Source organism: Sminthopsis crassicaudata, chromosome 2 (assembly GCF_048593235.1).
Source record: "Sminthopsis crassicaudata isolate SCR6 chromosome 2, ASM4859323v1, whole genome shotgun sequence".
In the NCBI taxonomy this organism is placed as follows: Eukaryota; Metazoa; Chordata; class Mammalia; order Dasyuromorphia; family Dasyuridae; genus Sminthopsis; species Sminthopsis crassicaudata.
Genome location: NC_133618.1, coordinates 562,406,252 through 562,429,172, shown reverse-complemented (window position 1 = coordinate 562,429,172; position 22,921 = coordinate 562,406,252). Strand labels below are relative to the sequence as shown.

General features: G+C 35.0%; 1 protein-coding gene across 1 annotated transcript in view; it reads right to left on the bottom strand.

Annotated features, from left to right (window-relative positions):
* The window catches only part of AGBL1 (AGBL carboxypeptidase 1), a 1,143,822-nt gene that overhangs the window by 900,869 nt on the left and 220,032 nt on the right, over nt 1-22,921 (bottom strand). Inside the window, exons 12-16 of the mRNA XM_074285224.1 lie at nt 20,434-20,517; nt 20,117-20,206; nt 17,864-18,012; nt 16,695-16,782; nt 9,679-9,820 (exon numbers count right to left, since the gene is read on the bottom strand). Of these exons, the coding sequence (XP_074141325.1) occupies nt 9,679-9,820; nt 16,695-16,782; nt 17,864-18,012; nt 20,117-20,206; nt 20,434-20,517 (553 nt within the window). The remainder of the gene's footprint in view (nt 1-9,678; nt 9,821-16,694; nt 16,783-17,863; nt 18,013-20,116; nt 20,207-20,433; nt 20,518-22,921) is intronic.

Genomic DNA, 22,921 nt, shown 5'->3' with positions numbered 1-22,921 from the left:
GGTCCCAAAGTCAGATATGACTGAAATGAATGAATAAGAAGAGATAATATGGAACCACTGAAATCTGTTAAATAGAGCAGCAACATGAGTATATAATTTTGGAAGCTAAGTAGAGAAATTACTCTATATTCTATTGTAATAGTCTAGAAGACAAATAATGAGGATTTGAACTAGGATAGGAGCTATGTAAATGGAGGAAAAGGTACATTGGTGAGAAATATTATAGAAATATAAAAAACAAGATTTAGCAACTGAAAGGATGTGTGAGATGTGAAAGAGAAGTGGAAGATGGCACTCAATATAATGCTCAATATAATAGAAAACTTTGAATGAGTAGTATATTTAAGGAAGAAGTTATTAAAATGAAGTTCTTAAAATCTCATGGGTATATAGGTTTTAAGGAAGTCTATGAACTTGATTATGGAAAAATTATATCCTTATATTCATTAATTGAAATTTAGCATTTCCTGCATCTGTGAATGTAGACACCCCACCCCACCCCGCAGTGAGAAGGGTTTAAAGACTGTCCATTGTATCTATGATATAAAAAAGAAAGGAAAAAAGTGTTTTAAAGGAAGAGATAAGTCAAATTTTGGACATGGTAGATTTGAGATTGCTCCATACTCCCATTTTGAAATGCCTAATAGGCAATTGCTAATATATGACTAGAATTTATGAGATAAACTAGGACAAGTTATATACATCTAAAATCATCTCTTTAGAGATGGTAGTTAAACTACTGGGTTTATATCCCAAAGAAATACTAAAGAAGGGAAAGTAACCTGTATGTGCCAAAATGTTTGTGGCAGCCCTTTTTGTAGTGGCAAGAAACTGGAAAATGAATGTATGTCCATCAATTGGAGAATAGATTATTGTATATGAATATTATGGAATATTATTGTTTTGTAAGAAATCACCAGCAGGACATGAACTGATGCTGAGTGATATGAGCAGAAGCAGGAGATCATTATACATTTCACCAATAATACTGTATGAGGATGTATTCTGATGGAAGTGGATATCTTCAACATAGAGAAAATCTAATTCAGTTCCAATTGATCAATGGTGGACAGAATCAGCTACACTCAGAGAAGGAACACTGGGAAATAAGTATAAACTGTTTGCATTTTTGTCTTTCTTCCCAGGTTATTTTTACCTTCGGAATCCAATTCTTCCTGTGCAAAAAGAAATTTGGTTCTGCACACATATATTTTATCTAGGATATACTATAATACATTTAACATGTATGGGACTGCCTGCCATCTAGGGGATGGAGTGGAGGAAAGGAGGGGGAAATTCAGAACAGAAGTGAATGCAAGGGATAATGTTGTAAAAAATTATCCATGCATTAAATTATGGTGTATGAATGTTATGGAATATTATTGTTCTGTAAGAAATGACCAGCAGGATGAATACAGAGAAGCTTAGAGAGACTTACATCAACTGATGCTGAGTGAAATGAGCAGAACCAGGAGATCATTAGATCATTATACATTTCAACAATGATACTATATGAGGATGTATTCTGATGGAAGTGGATATCTTCAACAAAGAGAAAATCTAATTCAGTTCCAATTGATCAATGGTGGACAGAATCAGCTACACTCAGAGAAGGAACACTGGGAAATAAGTATAAACTGTTTGCATTTTTGTCTTTCTTCCCAGGTTATTTTTACCTTCGGAATCCAATTCTTCCTGTGCAAAAAGAAATTTGGTTCTGCACACATATATTTTATCTAGGATATACTATAATACATTTAACATGTATGGGACTGCCTGCCATCTAGGGGATGGAGTGGAGGAAAGGAGGGGGAAATTCAGAACAGAAGTGAATGCAAGGGATAATGTTGTAAAAAATTATCCATGCATTAAATTATGGTGTATGAATGTTATGGAATATTATTGTTCTGTAAGAAATGACCAGCAGGATGAATACAGAGAAGCTTAGAGAGACTTACATCAACTGATGCTGAGTGAAATGAGCAGAACCAGGAGATCATTAGATCATTATACATTTCAACAATGATACTATATGAGGATGTATTCTGATGGAAGTGGATATCTTCAACATAGAGAAGATCTAATCCAGTTCCAATTGATCAATGATGGACAGAATCAGCTACATCCAGAGAAACAACACTGGGACATGAGTATAAACTGTTTGCATTTTTTTTCTTCCCAGGTTATTTTTACCTTCCAATCCAATTCTTCCTTTGCAGCAACAACAACAACAACAACAACAACAAAATTCCGTTCTGCACATATATGTTGTATCTAGGATATACTATAACATACTTAATATGTATGGGAATGCCTGCCATCTAGGGGAGGGGGTGGAGGAAAGGAGGGGAAAATTCAGAACAGAAGGGAGTACAAGGGATAATGTTGTAAAAAATTACCTATGCATATGTACTGTCAAAAATGTTATAATTATAAAATGAATTTTAAAAATTAAAAAAATTATCTATGCATATGTACTGTCAAAAACTATAATTATAAAATTAATAAATTTTTTAAATAAGAGATGGTAGTTAAATTCATGGTATTGCATGAGGTCATCACAAGACAGAGTATAGGAAAAAAAAAAGAGGGGAGATCAAGACAGATACATATCCATAATTGGGCAATTGAGAAACAAATAATGATTCAACAAAGAAAATGAAGAATCATCAGACAATTAAAAGGAGAAGAACAATAGAGAAAGAACTGTCTTTAAAATAAAGATAGCAAAGAACCCAGGAGTATTCAGTGATAAAAGTTCAAATTGAACCAAGCAAGGAGAGGCCATTAGATTTGGCAAATAGATAAGTGATAATATTGGAGAAAGTAGAATGTTAAGGTCAGAAGCCAGACTGAAGAGAGTTAAGAGGATAAGAAATTGAGACACTAACTGTATATGACTTTTTAAAAAAAAGTTTGGTTGAAGAAGGAAGATGCAGCTTATTTTTATTAATTGTTTAATTTTGAGGGGTTATACATGTATATTAACATTTTAATACACATTTCTTTATGAATCATGTTGGGAGAGAAAAATCAGAACATAATGGAAAAATCACACAAGCAAAAAGGGAGAAAGAGTGAAAATAGCATATGTGGATTTACATTGCCTCCTTAGATCTTTTTCTGGATGCTGATGGCATTTTTTATCCAGTCTATTGGGATTGTCTTGAATCATGGAAGCACTGGGAAGAACCAAATTCATAGTTGATCATTGCACAATCTTGCTGTTATTGTGTACATTTTATTCTTAGATCCACTCAGCACCAATTTATGTAAATCTTTCCAAGTCTTTCTAAAATCAGCTTGTTCATCATTTTTTATAGAACAATAATATTCCATTATATTCACATACCATAACTTATTCAACCATTCCCCAGTTGATGTTCATCTACTCATTTTCTAGTTCTTTGCCACTACCGGAAGAACTGCTACAAACATTTTTGCACATGTAGGTTCTTTTCCCTCCTTTATGATCTCTTTGGGATACAGAACCAGTAATGGTACTGCTGGGTCAAAGGGTATACATAATGTTGTAGTCCTTTGGGCATAGTTCCAGATTGCTCTCCAGAATGGTTGGATCATTTCATAACTCCACCAACCTCCAGGTTGTTAGTTAACAAGTCTGATTAGATCTAGTGAAGGTTTTTTGTTTTGGTTTGATTTGGTTTTTTGTTTGTTAGTTTTTGAGGATGAGAGAAACTTGGGGATACTTTTCAAGACACCAGGGAAGGAACCAGTAAACAGGAATAAATTTATGATCAGCAAAAGAGAGCTTGCAGTTGGGATAATATATTTGAGAAGATGTTTGGGGATTTTATAGAATGAGATGGGATTAGATGAAATGGGATGAAATATGATAACATAGAAAGGGATGGAATGGGATAGGCTGAGATATGAAGGAATAAGATGTGATAGATGAGATTGTTCTTGTATAGCTAACCTTTCACCAGAGGAGAGAACAAAGAAGGGGATGTCAGTAGTAGTGAGATAAAGTGCAAAAGGTCTCATTTGAGTATATGGGAGAAAGGGAATTATCTGTTAAAAGTCAAGTATGAGACAAGGGCTTCAGCTAAAAGATGGGTGGGAAATGTATAGATGGAAGTTTGAAGAAAAATAAAAGGATGTGGAGAGCAGAATAAGGAATCAATTAGGGAATGGTAAAAGGATCCTTTAAGGAATAGTTATTGAGATTACCTGTTGAGATGAGATAACAAAATATGTGCTTTCTCTAGTTTTATCAATTATTTCCTTGGTAGGATGCATAGGGTAGGCATATTCAGAGTTAGGGTTTGGGATAAGTGATCAATAGTCAATAAACATTTATCAAATATGTACTATGTACCAAATTCTTTGCTAAACTGGGGATGAAATTTTTTAATTCCTTGTCAACAACAGAAGATCACACACACACACACACACACACACCTGAATAGAGTGGCAAGTGGAGAAATTGAAGAACTCCAAAATGAGTGCATCAAGATGAGAAAGAAGAAATGCCTCAGTGGTGATGAGATAAAGGAGCAAAAAATTCAAGATGAGAGAGAATGATTTGCTAAAAAATCAAAATTAGGAACCAAGGAGAGTATATGTAGAACATGGATAATATCCTGGCAAATATTTAAAGGCAGAGATAATGAGGCTAAGAATGGATCAGGGAGGAGTATGTAATAGAGATAGATGAAATTATAGGACATTGTCATTGGAAAAAATAATTTTCAAGTTATTAAACATGAAAGTAAACCACCATGAGTAATGAATGCCAAGTCAATTATATAACATATCTGAATATAGCTAAAATGGAGTGGATGAATATCTTTTGAAAATTAAGCAGATTATTTTTGTGCTCCAAAGGAAGAAGAACATCAGAAAGAATAATGGAAGGATCATCATCTTAAGGATTTGGCCTTTAGAGATATTTTCCAGTGTATGGTAGAAAAGCACCTGGGAAAGAAGTTAAGTAATTTGGATACAGTAGTATCTTCTATAGTCTTTCCTTGAGGTTCTCCTTCTTAAACAGAGATTATCCTCCTATCATATCATTATCACATGTGACATGCTCACTAAAAATCCTCAATTCTTTAAGAAGCCTGTTCTCTTCAAAGATTTTTTAAATTAATAAGAAAAAATTATTTCACTGTCTTTTATCTCACTTTTATCCAAATTCTTAAAACTAACAAAATCTTCCTCTCTTTTAGTGGTCTGTCTTTTTCTTCTTTTGGCAATGGCCAAATATGGATTTTTAGAGTTTTAGATTTTCTGCCCACAAATTGATTGGTCTGGATGACTTGTGGAATGCCTTCCAACATTCTATTATATAGTTGGTGGCTATTTTAAAATCTTATAAAATTTGCCTATTGCATCCCTGAGTCCATGTATGTCCAAACATTTCCTATTTGATACTTTTTCAGTCCCTTGTATGTTCTGTGGTCTTGCATAAAAATGTTACACATGTGGTGTTTTGTTTCTCTCCTACCCTCATGATTTCTCTTCTTTGGATTTAGGGGTGTTCCAAGTCTCAATTCCATATATCACAGTGGGTATAAAGAGGCTATTGAAAAATTCTACTTTTACCTTTGGGGGAGGGTTTATGGACACTAACATATGGATACTTCATCTGATCACTTTTTTACTCCTACTCTAATGGACAATATTAGGTTTAGCTACAAATTCCATTTCCCTGCCTCTACAATATATAAAGAAATTACATCTTGGGGCTAAAATTTCAACTGATAAATCTGGTTACTTCAAGAAGTTTCCTAAACTAATCAATATGTTACTGAGTACTTTATTATTTCATCATTAAACATTTAAATAGTTATAAGGTTGATTATAATCAATGAATTTTATAACTTCTCTTACTTTAGCATTAATGTCAATGATAATTTTGACAATTGTCCAATATCATCATCTGCACACATCTGAGATTATTATTTCTAATTATTTCTCTTATTAAAAAAACAAATAATAAAAGAGCTGTAATGTTACAGTCACATTGAGAAAATATTCCCAGACATATATCCATTGCTATAAAAAATGTCTGCAATTATTAAACATATACTACATTATTTGAGAGATTTAAAAATTGTGAATTCCTTGTGGAAGTATATTTTCCACCCTTACCAAAACTCCCAAGTATCAGAGAGTCAATTCTGCCCTTGGGGTATCAATCACATTTAATTTATCACTGATCTGTTGGAAGAAAAAAGATTTCTCTTGTGAACATATCCAAAAATAAAAATGACTAATGTGCATTCCAGATATATTTTCATTCTGACCATGATTGGAGAAAATGTTTCTCAGAAGTCACAGAGGCCCCAATTTTTTGACTCATTTAAAACTAGAGGATTCAAAAAAGCCATTGGAAATGCAGATCTTATGCCTATATATATTATGGGGTATATAAGATATATCTGCCTTGAAGAGACTCATCTTATTTCTTGCTCTATTTAATTTAAACAGGTAAAACAATGGCAAGCACCCTTCTCTTGATTTGTCTTCTCAAACCCATCCTTCTCACTTGCCATAATTTCTGGCCTGCAAGAGTCATTCATTTTAAATTAAAGTGCCAAAATGATGAGCTGCAGAGATTCAGAATAACAAGGACTCCACATAATCTACAATGTGGAGGTTTCCTGCTTTCCATGCTCATGGCCTCCCCTGCAGATTGGGTTGCTCTCCTTATAACAAAAGTAGATTCTGAACTACTTGTCAGTTTTTAAAATGAGTTCACTCTATATTCCCCAGAGGTTGGAGTAGATAATTGGGTCCCTGAGGCTCAGGTTAAGTAGTTAGTGAGGGTAGTAGTGTTGGGGTGTGACCAGAGGGATTTTTGGCCCCAAGTTAGCCTCTTAGACATCTGTGATAATCTTTAAAAAATGCAGCAAAGGGGCTTTGGGAATGGAATTAAAATGACTGTGAGAAAATGGATTTCTTCACAGAATAGAATCTACTGAATTAGAGATATAGATAAAAGAGACTGACTGATCACTCTAATTCAGACTTGAGAAATGTCCATCTAATCAGACAGATTAAATGGTAACTATAGGTACTCATTAAAAGGGATTTTGAAGGGTTTAAACTGTTATTCCATGGACTACTGAACTGACAAGCTGAAACACATAGAAGAAATTAAACAATAGTTCGAGAAATTTGTCCATTCGAGGAAGGTAGCATTTTATCACCTTACTTGATTTTTGAGGCAGCATGATATAATAATGTAGAGCAACAATTTTCAAAAGTTGATCCAAGGATACTTGGGGATGCCTTGAAACCCTTTTTCTCCTATTGCAATGTCAATATCTTTTTTCATTAATGACACTGATTTTTAAATTGCTAATATAGTATTTATCAATATATAAAACCCACATAAACAAAAACTTTGGGGGGCCCTCATTATTTTTTTAGAATTCAGTCCTGAGACCAAAAACTTTATGAACCAATCTTATAAAGATCACTTTATTGGAAGTTAGAAAGACAATTTTCAACCTGTTGACTACCCATGTGTTCTTAAATAAGTCACTTAACTTATCTGGGACTCTGTTTCATGGGTGATTAAAGTTGAAAATATTGCCAGAGGTCATCTAATTCAATCCCTATTCAAAACATGAATTTGGTCTACAACATTCCATCCAGTTTCTACTTTAAAATTTCTATCCTTAGGATAATTCTAAAAAGATGGGATTAGACTACACAATTTCTAAAGGCTAATTCCATCACCCATGTTCTCCATGTCTAAGATTGTTTAATTTGATACCAGTTGGGATCTCAATAATATACAAGATTCTATATGATGTGAAATGATCAAAGTAATGAACATTGTGCATTTATTCCAAAAAAGAGCCCAAAATATTATACATATGATCAGATCATCATGGAAGTTAATGCTATAAAAGACTTTACAGAAAATTTAGTCCAGCTATAAAATCTTGGAAATCATCTAATCCAAACCTTTTATTTTATAGGTGAGGAAACTAAGCCTCCAAATATGAAGTTTCACATAGGAGATAGCAGAACAGAGATTAATGCTCAATTTCAGTGATTCCACACTCAGAATCTTTGAACACATCAATTACTTTCCTTTTACTTGAGAATGGTTAGAGTCAACATTTCAGGAAGGTAGAGGTCAAAACAACTACTGAAGGAAATTATAAATTTTGTTATCTCAAAGTAATGATCATAAGGGAGATCACAAATTTAAACATTATCAATACATGTTTTATATTATAGTTTTATTGTACAAAAACTGTTACTGATACGGTTAGTACAATCTTAATGCCTGTTGTAATTTAACAGGGAATGCATCATGGAAATAATCTATCCTCTACTTCCTAAAGATGAAGAAAACAAAGATCATGAAGATAAGGTGATTTGCATAACATCACAAAAGCAATAAATGTCAAAAGCAAGATTTGAGGACAAATCCTTTAACTTTAGAACCAGTATTCTTTCCACAGAACCACACAACACAATAGAGTTGAAGGTGAATAATGAGGTTGCTTCCTCATATATGGGGATATCTTAATTTCCACTAACTTGGTTCAAGAAACATTTGTTAATCAACTATTAAATGCTAATAGTATGTTAGGTATTGCAGGCATGACTTTTTAATTATAGGAGTTGCTTCTTTTTTTTTTCTTCTTTTTATCACAGTTTCAAAATAAGAAACTCATTACTTTAAATTGTAATATATACATATATGATATAAGTATAATCATTAATATTCTAATGACATTTTGCTTTAACACAGGAGATCAAAGTACTTTGCAGAAGATACTTATTAATCCTCAAAAGATCTAGGATGTAGCTGGGAGCAGAGATGATTAGTCCTATTTTTCAGATGAAGAAACAGCAATATGTTTTAAGTGGTCAGGAAGTGTTATCAAGTTTCTTTCTCATCAGTGGTAGATTCAGGAAAACAGCTCAGATGTAATAATTCTTTGTCTAGGCCTCCCTCTGTTGGACTCCATGTTTCATTTACAGTTATTCTGCCCTACATGTCATGATGCAAAGAAAATCAAGCTTGGAATCTAAAAGCCTAGATGCAGGTCTGAGCACCAAATAAATGTGTGACCTTGGAAAAGCCTCTTAACCGGTTTGACCCTGAGTCTTCTCATCTGTAAAAGTGGAATTTAATAAACCATACAGCTTGCTATAGTGGAAAGAATGCTAGTCTCAGTGTTAAAAGAACTTGCAACTCAGTCCTTGCCTGTGGAACTACAGGCAAATCACTTAAGCCTCTAAATGTCCCTGGACACTTTCCACTCTCTCAGAATGCATGTTACAAGTAGTTGCTGATCTGAATTGGAAAGTTGAGGATTTTCTTATCAGGAGTTCCTTATCTCAGTCATTTATAGACTATTACTATTAACAATAATAATGATAATATACTAGTACTCCACAGTTATCCTAATAATAAATCTTATACTGCTATAGATACATATGAGTTATTTTTACTATATGTATAATACATTTTCCCACCCTATTCAATTTTTCTGTTTCCCAAATAAAGTCTGTGAACCTCAGATGCCACAATATGTATTTGGCATAGGGAATCACCAGTTTTTATGTGGTATATATCAGTGTTATGTCTAAATATGGTAACAGAAACATCTCCATCTCAATAATTTTAGTACTATGTAAATTCCATTAGCATAACAAAAGAGGAAGGGGCAGTATTACCATAAGAGCTGTATAGGTGTATGGGTAATGGTAAGCCAAGTAACAGACATCTTCATTATGAGGAAATGTAATGGAAAAGGTGAGTGTATAATGGCACTTTCCAGGAGCTCCTGAAGCAGCTGAATTCTGACGATAATTATTTCTGGAAAAAAAAGACAAGAAAAGAATGAATGGTTGAGAAAAAAAGAAAGACTCTCAATAAGGTCCTTGAGCTACACTAAGATGAGTGAACATTGCTTGGATGCTTTGCACCACTCTGGAAAAGTATTTTACCATCACAACATGAGGATGATGAGATCAGTCATTGTTGGATTTAAAAGTGGGAAATTAAGCCCTGAGATGGGAAATGTCTAAGATCAGAACTGAGACTAGAAAGCAAATCAAATTTCCAGGCTAGTTCATCTATCCCTGAAATGATATTTTTTTAATATCATGGGTCTCTCAAAGAGCATCTGAAAATGAAGACTGTATAGTTATCTAACTGACTAATATGAAATCTGGCCCACAGGAAATGTAATGGATGACTAGTAATCCTACTCTACAGGGAAGATTTATAGGATAAAGTCTGAGTTTCACAAGCAGGGCCAAGAAAAGAGTTTCCTTCTAGCCATATAGGGAGGCTTTTCTCCCAATCCTTCAAGAGGGTTTAGAAGATTTTTCTTCTCATTTGTGAGTGATTTGACTTCCAGAAAGAATAACTAAAAGAACTGGAATGAACATTTTCTTTTGTGAAAGGAACCAGTTCTGATATTGTAGAAAGCAGCACAAAGTCAATTATGGCCAGAAGTGATTTTTTAACAATATTCCCTGACAATGAACCCATTTGTCCCTTACCTAGTCTTCAAAGACTGACTGTGCCTATTGGGCAAGATTTCTTTGCAAATGCCATTAGCTCAACTACATTAAAATACAAGGACAATCAAAGATGTAGTTCTGCCTTTTAAGGTTTAATATTGGATTATTTATTTATGTTACATTGGGAATTTTGGTTTTATCTAAGAAAGAGGAGGTAGAAAAAAAAGTATATAATTATTCTTATCATTTCTTAGGAAAAAGTTGGCTTTCCAGCCCCTCTGACTCTGTCTCTGTCTGTCTCTCTCTCTCTCTCTCTCTCTCTCTCTCGTCTCTCCTCCTCTCTACGTCTCGTCTCTCTCTTCTCTCTTCTGTCTCTGTCTCTCTCTGTCTCTCTCTCTCTGTCTCTTCTCTCGTCTTCTCTGTCTCTGTCTCTCTCTCTCTCTGTCTCTGTCTCTGTCTCTCTCTTCTCTCTGTCTCTCTCTCTTCTGTCTCTTTCTGTCTCTGTCTCTCTCTCTGTCTCTCTCTCTCTCTCTCTCTTCTCTCTGTCTCTCTCTCTACTCTCTCTGTCTCTCTCTCCTGTCCTCTCTCTCTCTCTCTCTCTCTCATCTCTCTCTCTCCCTCTCTCTCTCTCTCTCTCTCGTCTCTTCTCTCTCTCTCTCTCTCTCTCTCTCTCACACACACACACACACACATACGAAACAAACAAAACTACGTGCCCATTTCTTAAACTATTTTGAATTGTAGTGTCTGAAGCTAGAGATAGATATCACAGACAGTACTTTTAAAGATCAATGTAGGTTTTTCAAAATTCACTTGCTGTGGTGCATCCCAGTACTAACCTCTATCCCTGGTTAATCCCTGGTTATTTTGGCAAAGAGAAGGGATAAGGCTGCATCAGAGTAAGTCTCAGGGTGAATATTTTGTATTGTTTCCTCATAGCAAACGAACAATCTCTGTTTCCCTTGTGATCACAGGCAGAGACCCACAAGTGAAAACTTTAAAAGTGAGTATGTTCGCCCATTGTACCATCTGGATCCTTATACCTAATTGGTTTTACTTTTCCCAAATAAACCCAAAATTCTGCAGTCATTCTAAAAGCTAATACTTAAGTTATTAGAAAGCACATAAGGAAGCAGATGGTTGCTCTGAACTCATGCATGCTTGTAAATATATTATTATTCCATTTCTAACTTACATAGACTTTACATCCAGCAGAGAACCTGCTGTCAATTACATCTTCTGGCACTGCTTATAGTTTATTGGAGGAAAATGAGCCAGTGGCAGCCAATCAGATTATGGAGTAGCCACTCAACTCCTCCTGTGTAGACCTTTGTATTATTCCTCCTTACCTATAAACATCAGAGACAAGGTCTGTATATTTTGATTCATAGCTAGCAGCTGGAGCTGACAAACAGTTGTACTAAACTCAGCTGTCTCCCAGGTATCTTCTATTCTTAACATATTTTCCACCACACAAATCAGGAGCTCAGTGTCAGATTTCTTGGTGTGGGAAATTCAGAACCAGTGCCCCACAGCAGCCCATGCACCAATGAAAAGCCAACTTTCCAGGGTCTCTGTAGAAAGACAGAATCCCCACTAAGTGCTGATTTTAGCCTGGGGTGGCTGCTTGAAGCAGTTTCAATTACACTCAGGCTCAAGTTTAAACTCTGGCTGAACCCCAGACAAACTCCTGGCTTCACCATGGGAGGGCTTATCCTGACTGCAGTGTGAGCAGAAACTATCCTGGAACTAAATCAACCTCTAGGAAAATTTTTCATTTTCATATGCTCTAAAAAGTCTCTCCAGAGCTTCCTCTTCTTATATTTGTTTTCCTGCCATCATACTTGCTCAGTTTACAGTGAGACTATATGAACAAGTTGTGTTCTCTAATGTTTAATGCCTATGTTATGGACCTTTTACACATTAATTCACTAGCCCCGAGTTCAAAGCACAATATTAGTGCATCATGAAAACCCATGAAGGCAATGATGTCTTTGTATAAACAAATGAGTGATAAACAAAACACGGATAGTGAAAATGCCCTGTTTCTGCTTTGATAAGGGCATTTTTGAAGTATTTTGAGCAAGTGGTAACACGATGTTATCAGAAAAACTTTCACAAATTTAAGCATGTGAAAAGGATGCTGAGATAACACAGTATCATGCTTTAGGGTTGTCTGTCTGGTCAGGAGAAAAGAAGACTCGAGGAGGATGGGGTAGTGTCTTAAGTATTTAAAAGATTGACTTATAAAAAGAAAGATTAGAATGACCTTGTTTAGCATCAGGAGGCTGAAATAGGGCAGATGGGTAGAAAATGTAAAGAGGCAAAATTAATCTAAATATTAGAAACAAAATTAAAAATCAAATGGACTGGTACAGAAGGGAATGACTTCCATTTCTCTGGAGGCCTTCTAATGAAAGCTAGGTGACAATTACAAGTACTCTTGTAGAGAAGAATCTTCTTAGGTGTATATTACTTTCAAGAACTTCTGTGGTCCTTAGGATTGTAAGAGTTCATGATTTTAGTATCTGTATACTCTAAAAAGTGAAATTAAAGAGGTTTTTGACCAGTCCAAATCATTAGGATTATGGCTGAACTGCTCTGTGCAGCTTCGGTGTATGTTACAAGAAGCAATAGTGTCCTTATTAAAAAGTCAGACAAATTTGCACAGGCACTTGGGTGTTGAGAATATGGAAAAAAATCAGATGGTATATAAAAAAGAATCTAAGGAATTATTTGAGAGTGTTTATAGACTGGGGGGAAATGACCTCTCAGATATGATATATAATGTCACTGATGCCATCAAATTAACTTTTTTTACCATCTTAGATGAGAAAGATTTATGAAAATTATATCTGTTGATGGATTTGCATCAGCTTATGTGGGCCAGCTTTGATCAATGATGGCCTATAATCAATCTAACTAATATTTATGTAGCTCTAGGCTTCCTTTTGTTTTTCCATTTTCTGAATCAGTCATGTGTTTAAAAAAGAGTCAAAGTATGGAGTACACAAGAATGTAGTTATGATGATTTTAATGCATTGCCATCTTTCCTTTTTAAAAAATTATTGGGATGTATTTGCATGTGTTTGTGTATGTGAATATGTGCATGAAATAAGCAAATGCTATAAGAGTGAATTAGATAATCTTAGAATAACTATGACTTCATTTAACAAGGTGTATCATGTCACTTAACAGGATCTAATAAACCAGAATAGCAGCCACCAAGCTTCCCTCTGGCAGCAGTATTTCTAATATTATATATAACTTAAAATCTCTCTCTTGAGATATATCAGAAGGATACATGATGGCAGAGTACTTGTATGACATCCATCTTCATGAGTGAGCTATGCTATCTCCCCTCACGAGTGAAGATAAATGTCAGAAGAGATCAGCCATTGTGTATTACATAACCACTCAGCACACCATTTCCCTCCCACTGTCCTTCAGCACTGAAATGACTTTACATCAGAGCTGGGAGAACATGAAAAGGGATGAGACTATATGTATGTCAGTAGGAGAAGCAAACTTGTGGAAAGTGAAGGCTAAAATGTTCGATACTTACTTCTCTGAGCAGTAAGACTGAATGGGTTTGACCTTTCCTATTCTTCCTCTCAAAAAATCCCTTTCATTGTTTTTCCTTTCAAATGTCTTTTACAGTTCACAGTGATCATCCTCTCCAGGCTAAAAGAGATGGGACCTCTTCCAAGTTCCCATTCACAACTTGGAAGGTGATACATAAGGAAAGAAACTCAGAATTTCCTCCCCCCTTCCATCTTTTGTATCTGCACAGGGAAGCACTGGAGGCAAATGGCAAACTGAAAAAAATACCTTTTTTTATGAGGCAAGCATATTTGTACAGTGGAGCTCTAGATCAGAGATGATAACAGTATCATCCAAGTAAACTACCCAAGCATTGGAAGGCACGGTGTAATAGTCACTTAAAGTATAAAATGTTGTCCAGAAGCAATGCCATGGGAGAAAAATAGCTTGGAGAGGAGCAAAATAACCTCTTGGGCAAACTCAAAAAGAAAATTAGGAGAGTTATCCTTCGTAAATATAATAGGAGCAAAAAGGCATATTCATTCATCCCTAAATAGATGGGACTAATCTGGAGGTGAACAGAGATCAGCATATCAATCTTTTTATTAGATCAGAATATTGCCAATTATTGCAAATATGTTAACATAATTTAATGAATAATTGTAAAACAAATGATATTACAATATAACAATTGTATCCACTCATCTCAGGTCTGGAACATGAATATGAATTACATTACACATTCATGGTTTTCATCTTACCCCTGAGTTGCTCTTTAATCACAGAACAATTGTCTTGTTAATGACATTAAAAGCTATTAATGTTGGCATCCCTTAGGCAGCCTGTGTTCCAGATTGAGCTTCCTCTCCCTCCTCCCCACTGCAAGAACCACATTCCCATGAGCCTCCCCCTTTTGCAACTACTCCAAGAGGAACAGCCTTCTGGCAAGGGTACAGGTTATTGGATGAAGGTGCAAAGTGTTAATACAAGCTCTTTGTTAGTCGTAGGCCTAAAGTGGAGGAAAAAGCAACTTTTCAAAAGATCATTTTCACTGATGATTTTTCCTGGTTGTTGTTTTCACAGGAGAACATATGTCATCTTTCACTTTTTAAGGCTCAAGTACAAGATTTCAAAATCTTCCTGTGGAAGTATCACATACCTATACTTTGTATTGATTTTACATTAGCTGGTAGGTTTTCTACTTTACTTTAATTGACCTGAATACTCCATATCAATAACCCTATATTTGTTAGAAATGCTATGATACTTGGACCATGAAAGAATTATCATTGGATATTAGGATATGGTTTTGAGGTAAAAAAAGGGTATAATATAGTTTATTTTACAAATAATTCAATGACAGCATTCCATTCAAATTTGACTCAAAGAAGAGTCAAAGAATGGAGTACAGAAGTGTGTAGTTAAGATTTCAATGCATTTCCATCTGCCCTTTTAAAAAAATTACTGGGATGTATTATATAATAATTAAATAAAATAAAAATACAATAAAAACATCCCAGCTATTATGACTAATACCTCACCAGTTCATCTACTTGAAGGTTTTAACTAATTCCAGGTTGTCGTTAAGTACTTGAAAACCAATTCTACAATCACTGTACTTGATAAATGTGACTGGCCAATCAGTGTCCTTACCCTTCTGTTTCTATCAAAGTTAATCTCCTCTTGTTGGGTCTATAGACTTAATGAGCATGCTGGAGGTTGTCTGAATATTCATCTGTTGATGAGTATTCATCAATTGTAGCAATGTATATATATATATATATATATATATATATATATATATATATATATATATATATATATATAATTACTTAGATTATTTAGCTAAATACTGCTGTCAAGCTTAAAACTTAATCTTTGGCACTAATTGCAGTCTGACTTCCAGAGAGCCTTATTGGTTTTGTTTGATGTTTTGTTTTAGTCTCTGTGCCCACAATGGGAAAAAAAAAAAAAGGTTTATTTACATTAACCCAACCATGAAATAAGCATTAGTCCATGACCTCAGAGTCCAAAAGAAATCAGTATCTCCATCAGACACAGGCAATGAGCCTCAGCAATGATAAAATATATTTCTGTCTATCCTGTCATTTCCATTTAGTTTGATTTTCATAGGACTTTTTTGATTGTAAGAAAATTTAAGTGTGTGCTGTGTCCTCTGTCTAATTATATAAGCAATAGTGAAAGTCTACTGAATGATAGGAAATAAATATAACTCCAATTCATGTGGTCTAGCTCAATACAAACATTGCAAAAATTCATGCTATTTGATGGGATCGAAGATTATAAAAAGTTGTTTATGAATGCTTAAAATCTCAACAAACTGGCAAGATACAAACAAGATAACAATGGTGATATTATATAATTTAAGTATGAAAATAGTAAGTGGCACTAATCAAAATAAAGCATTCCTCAATCAACCATAAACATTTATTCAACACCTACTACATGCCAGGTACTTAATGTTATTTAAAATCTATGTCTACACATCTTGTCCATTTATTCCACTCAATGACAGAAGATTTGTAGTTTTGAATGATTTGCAGCAAATTTAGCAGATGAGTATTGGCAACTGAAGGTTATGGGCATCAATACGGTTAAGCAGGGAATGGGGGAGGGAATGGAAGGGCAACCAAAGGTTATACTAATGATGCACTTACTTGTAATAACAGATATCATAGCCCACCCGAACCCAATGAGGCCTGCCCTGGAGAGCCTCCTTCACTGAATACATGGTCGGCTGCATCCCTACACAAAACAAAGGCAAGTTCAGGTGATAGGACTTTTTTTTTCCCAGAAGGGAAAAAAGGGAAGAGAAAGTTGATATCCATACTTCTCTCTTTTCACACAGGTTTCATCATCTGTTTCAACAAAATAATTTATTTCTCTCCCTCCCAATAGCAATATATTAAAATTAAAAAAAAAAACTTCTCAAAGGATAGAATCCTAAGTTATATGTTTGTCTCCAATAATGATTCGTTTGGTAACTTTTCTGGATCCCTATAACTTTTCTGCTATCTAGTAAATGATGCAAGTTATAAGGACCAACATTTGTAAAAGTCACTATTTTTGTATTGTTATTTTTGTTACTGGTGTACTTAATTAATAAGTTACTTCTATATATTAGAATCCTTCAGGAACTGTACTTCATCTGGAATACATCTTTTTTATTTAGTCTGGAATTAGGAAAGTCAACAGAGTTTTGGGCAAATGTGTATTCCATACTACATGAGAATCTGTATTATAGCATGTTATATGACACATATGTCATATAAGACAATGCTCCTAGTCATCTCTGATGACAATGTACATATGAGATTCCAGTTAAATCTCAATCATTACCACAAGGGTTAAAATATATGGTTTTGCAAGCATAAGTTTTGTCTCCTTTCTATTCTATTCAAGGGAATCTGTCTTTCCTTTGTGTTTTTCCAACTCCCTAAAAGGATGGCGCCAATAAGATTGTGTAGCTCACTGATATCATGGCATACCTCCTTTATCGTTATATTTATTGGATCTGGGAACAGAAACTGTCTACTTACCTGACAATGATAGGGAAAGAAAAGGAGAGGGGAAGTCCTGGCATTATCCCCTACATGGACATTCTGACTGCCTGTGGTAATATCAGAGCTTCCTGGTTTCCCTTCCAGAGAATCAGTTCATACCTCAGACACTAATTTGATACCCAAGTATTGACCCAAATGGATAGTCCTGATCTAAACCCTTTTAAAACCAAGGATATATACATTTTAGTTTCAGTCTAAACACACAAAAAACTACACTGGTCATTTCACTCAATAGGTGTGTACTTTTCCCAAAAAACTCATACCGTAATTGAACTGGCTGTTGACCTTCTCACAATTGATGACATTGAAGCGGTAGGGCACAGCAGCCTTCATGCCGCTCACCTTGAAATAGAACCACTGCTGGTGCTGGGCACAGTTCACATCAGCATTAATCAATAAATCATACTCAAATCTGGAAAGCAAGACATGGGATGTCATGTTGATGAGCTAAGGAACATGATCTCACAGCCTTGTTTGGGGAGGGTCTCAGACTAGATAGTTTTACAAACCTTGCCTACTTCAAAGTTGATTTAACAATGCTAGTATCTCTTTCATTTGAACTGCAAAGCATTACCCTCTACTATTTACTCCTACTCGTAGAATCACTGATCTAGAAATAAGAGAGACCTTAGAAGCCATAGGATACAACACCTGAGGAAACTAAGATCAGGAGAAATTAAATAAGTTGCCAAGAATCACAGGGATAAGTGTTCAAGGCAAGAGTCAAATCAAGTCTTATTTATGCCAAGTCCAAAGTTCTATCCACTTTACCACCTATTGCAAAGAATGTTATTGACCCAATATTTAGGCAGTATTTTGACTTGTTCTTGCAAGAACAGTGTACTGACCCATCTATGTCCTTATCTACTCTCCCCTATGGCAATACTACTGTTTTATGATACGTTCAAATGTTTCAAATGAGAATGGAGGTCTACAGTCATGGAAGAGAGCAAAGTTTATAGGAACAAATCCAAAGCTTCATTTTTATCAACACCTAGTTCTTGTTAAAAAACTAACCAATTAGGAGTCATGTGCATGATACATGAAAGTGAATATCTAGATGCCAACTTTTTTCTATGTAGAGTTAGAAGTAGGTGGGGGAAAGGGAAGAAAAAATAGAGTAACCAATAAAAAAAAGAAACATATATGAGTTACAAATCATGAAATATAATATTTAAGTCTATGTAAATATTCTCCAACTAGTCATATTTTCCAGGTGATAGAAAGCAATTTAGGCTTAGGATCAAGAAGGATCTCATTTTGAATCCTGTATCTTTCATTTGAAAGGTCTCTAACTACAGGTAAATCACTTAATCTCACTGAACTTGATGATCAAATAATAATATTAATATTCTTTACCTTACAAGACTTGAGGTTCTTTAAAAATTTTAAAGAATTGTATAAATGTGAGTTATTAAGTATCATTATTATTAAGAGAAAATTGCACCTCTGCCTTTGTTTCATAAATTTCATATACATTTATACTAATAAATCAATATAAAATATATTACCAAATAACTACAAAGTAATTTGAGAGAGAGGATGCAAATAGCAAGTGGATATAAAGGAAAAGTCTTGTTTAGGAGGTGGCACATGAGCTGCAGCTTGAAGAGAGCATTTAAGGGATGATAAATACTCTGATCAGATACTGAAGTAAGGAACTGACACCACCTACAAAGGTGATCAGTGGTAATGAGGAACTGTTTTGTCAGATGGATTCAATGACACAGAGTAATTAGTGGCTTCAGGTCCAAAAGTTATTTCTAATCCCTTGGGAGGTGCTGAAATGAGGTCCTCACCCTTGCTAGTTGAGTAATGAAAGTTCCACTCCCATTCCCCAACAGGAGGACTTATTTATAAACTCTCTGGATCCTCTCCCTATTAAGCCGGGCAGTGCAGAAAGATCTCTAAAGGTTCTATTATGTCCCTAAAGATTAAAAATGCAAGAGATCTACCAAATACTCGAGTTGTATAAAGTACTAAATCACATCGGAGTGCATTATAGTAAACTTCCAGGTACTAAGTAATGTTGGCTATAATGACTATTTCTCTTTACCTTTAAGGGAAGTAATACATTTGTTAAGAGAAACAGACTTCTAGAGGTCTTAGTACTCTTATAGATCATTTAATCTAACATCTTCATTTTGTAGGTAGGGAAAATAAGGCCCACAGAAGTAAAGTTACTTAACTAAGGTCTCACTGTAAATTAATTGCAAAACTGCGTCTCCTAATTCTAAAGCTATTTGTTCCTTTGATAATACAGTTTGATTCTGTTTTGACTTCATTCCATTTTGGACTCCTCTTTCATATTCAATCTTTCTTTCTTGAATTTAGGATTTTTGTGCTTCTGAGAGAATTCTGGGCAAATTATTTCATATCCACAGTCCTCACTTAACTCATGAGTAAAAAGAAGTTACTTGTTGCACTTAATCTATAATCTAAATCCATGACAAGCCCCCACCTTTAATAGCAAAGCTATTACATGCTGGACCCTCCTCTCACTCCTATTTACTCACTGTCTCACTTGGATGGCCTTCCTCAGGTTTCCTGACTCAAATCCAGAGAAGAATCTTAAGCATTCAGATGCATCAGTGCTTTGCAAGAACCTGAAAGCAAAATAAATAGCTCATATACATGCATGTCTTTACTGTTCTTATTTTTAATCCTAAGAACCCATTTCCATGATCAGTAATCAGTATTTTCTCCTTGCTTAGTTTGCTCATTGATCCTAAAGTAAGATTTCTTATAGTGTGTGTGTGTGTGTGTGTGTGTGTGTGTGTGTGTGTGAAATCAAAAGTCATAACACTGTGTCTTCAATGTATAAGTTACCTACCAAGGCTCATCTAAACTGAAGACAACTCTGCCAATCACCTTGTCTGGCTGGATGAACCGCTGGATATCTTCAACTATTTTTGCCCTAAATGGAGAAAAAAAATCATAAATTCAGAGTCTATAGCCAAAAGTAGAAGTAGGATGTGTCCTAGGAATCTTCATCCTTGAGAACATTTTTTGCTGATGAAACTGAAAAGCTGTTAAGGAAATATTCTGGTCTCCACTCCACTGACTTCAGATATCTGTATTCACTTTCATTTAGAAATTATTGTTATTTTTGTTCTGCTCTGATGTGAAAGTTTTCCTCATTTTAATCTGTCGATTTAGCTAAAGACAAACCTTTCTCCTTCTGATTTCTGGCCAGATCTATCAGTCCAAGGTAATTTTAATATTATCTTTTCTAAGCTCTTGCTTAAATTTCTTTCACAGTGATGAAACAGCCATATTAGCCAAGTTAAGATATGCAAGGCTGTTTTAAAAACATGATCCAACCCACTCAATATCCTGTATTAGTCAATGGTTAAAATCCCCATCTTTAAAACAAAATTCCTTTCTTTCTCTTCTCATCTTCTACAAAGATATATTAGCTCATTATTTTATTCTTGAACTGTGTTTCATTGACAAGACAGGCTTCAAGTATATCCTGGAAATGTAAACTTTTATATCTCCCCAGCAAAACCAATATGTCTAAATTGAACTCATTACCTCCCTCCATAAATTCTGTTCCTGCAGGAATTCTCTATTTCTGTCCCTGGTACCAATGTCCTTGGTGCCATCAAGGCTGGAAACTCCAGTGTTGCCTCTGACTCATCCCTTTACTCACTTTTCCCTCAAAAAAGCTAATTAACTACTGAAACCAAGAAATTCTACATGTATAATATATCTTTTGCATTCTCCTCATTCGTACTATAAGGCTCCTAATCTAGCTTTTTTCCTTCTTACTTAAATTATTATAATAGCTTCAACAAGTATCTCTCTGTGGTTCATCACACATAGTATGTGTTGCTACTAGATTAAATTTCCTAAACCATAGTTTTGATCATGCCTCATATCCCATTTCCTTGCTCAAAAACCTTCCATGATTTCCTACTGCTTACAGAGTCAGTTCAAATTACTTTATCTGGCATTAAAAAGGCTACAAGATTAATCCTTTTTTTAGTCACATCTCCTACGAAAATTCTTATCCTATGTTGCAGTCAAATGGAACTATTTATGCAATATAGAGCATGGGCCTATTATCAGAGTGATTGAGGCTCAAATTTCCAGTTGGGCATTTTTTAACAGTGTAACTGTAGCTAAGTCATTTATACTTTTCAAACCTCAATGTTCTCATCTGTAAAATGAAAGTGGCAATAGCTACTGCCTCAGTGGGTTGTTTTAAGGATCCAATGAGATCATGTACATTAAGGATTTTCAAACCTTTAAGAGCTTTATAAATGTCAGCCATCATCATCATAATAATCATTAGCTTATACCTTTGCCTCTACCTTGGAACTTTACTTTCCAGCTCTGCTTATCTAATCCCAACCTGTTCTTAATGACCTGTCTTAAATGTCATCTCTTTCATAAAGCTTTCCCTAATCTCCCAGTATGAATGTAATCTTAGCCTCTTTTGAACTGCAAAGCTTTATGTTTATACTTTTCTCATTGCACTTTTAAACTTTCAATTTACCCTTTATCTGTGCCTGTGTTTTTGTGTGTGTCTTTTTTTTTTACCCTACAAGCTCAAGAGGACAGGGTGCACACTTCAGTATTCTTTGCATGTCCTATTGCCCCTGTCACAAATAGGTGCATGATAAATCTTGTTTGGTGGGTGACCTATCACCACAAAAATAGTCATCAACCTTTCCAACAGCAACTGCTGCTGGACAAAGACAAAAGTCTTAAGGGGCAAGGGGGAGTTAATTGTGATCAAGATCCAACAGGCAGCAAGAAGGTAAACAAAATTATTCCTCTGATCAGAGAGGTTATGGATATGATGGTGACTGGAGTTGGAGGAAGTAAGAAAAGAGAGTAGAAACAGTGTAAATCAGAGGTAACTCACCTCATGAAGACCTGAACTTTTGAAGAGTGTATCATTCAAAGGTCTGTGCAACAATTACTTAATGTCTTGAAATATGCACTGTGAAAAACTTTAATTTAGAAGTGTAAAACCAGAAAATGATGCCACTGGGCATAAAAAGCTCATTTGAAACTATAACTTGGGGGAAAGAAGTTAAGCAAAACCTGGCAGTGGCAACTGCAATGGATATACACTGAGTGTTTAGGGAGGCTCCATTTCCCTGCCTCATGCATATACAAGGGTACCTTTAGCTAAGACATTTTAAATACAGGGGAGAAATTACATTTCCCAGCAATGGAACACCAGAATGCTAACTATGCAATCGCAATTCATAATGTTTGCAATGTTTCCCCCTTTAAAATAATTTGATGGGAATGGAGGAACCACTGGAGTTTACTGAATGGGGTTTGGAGGGAAGTTGACATGA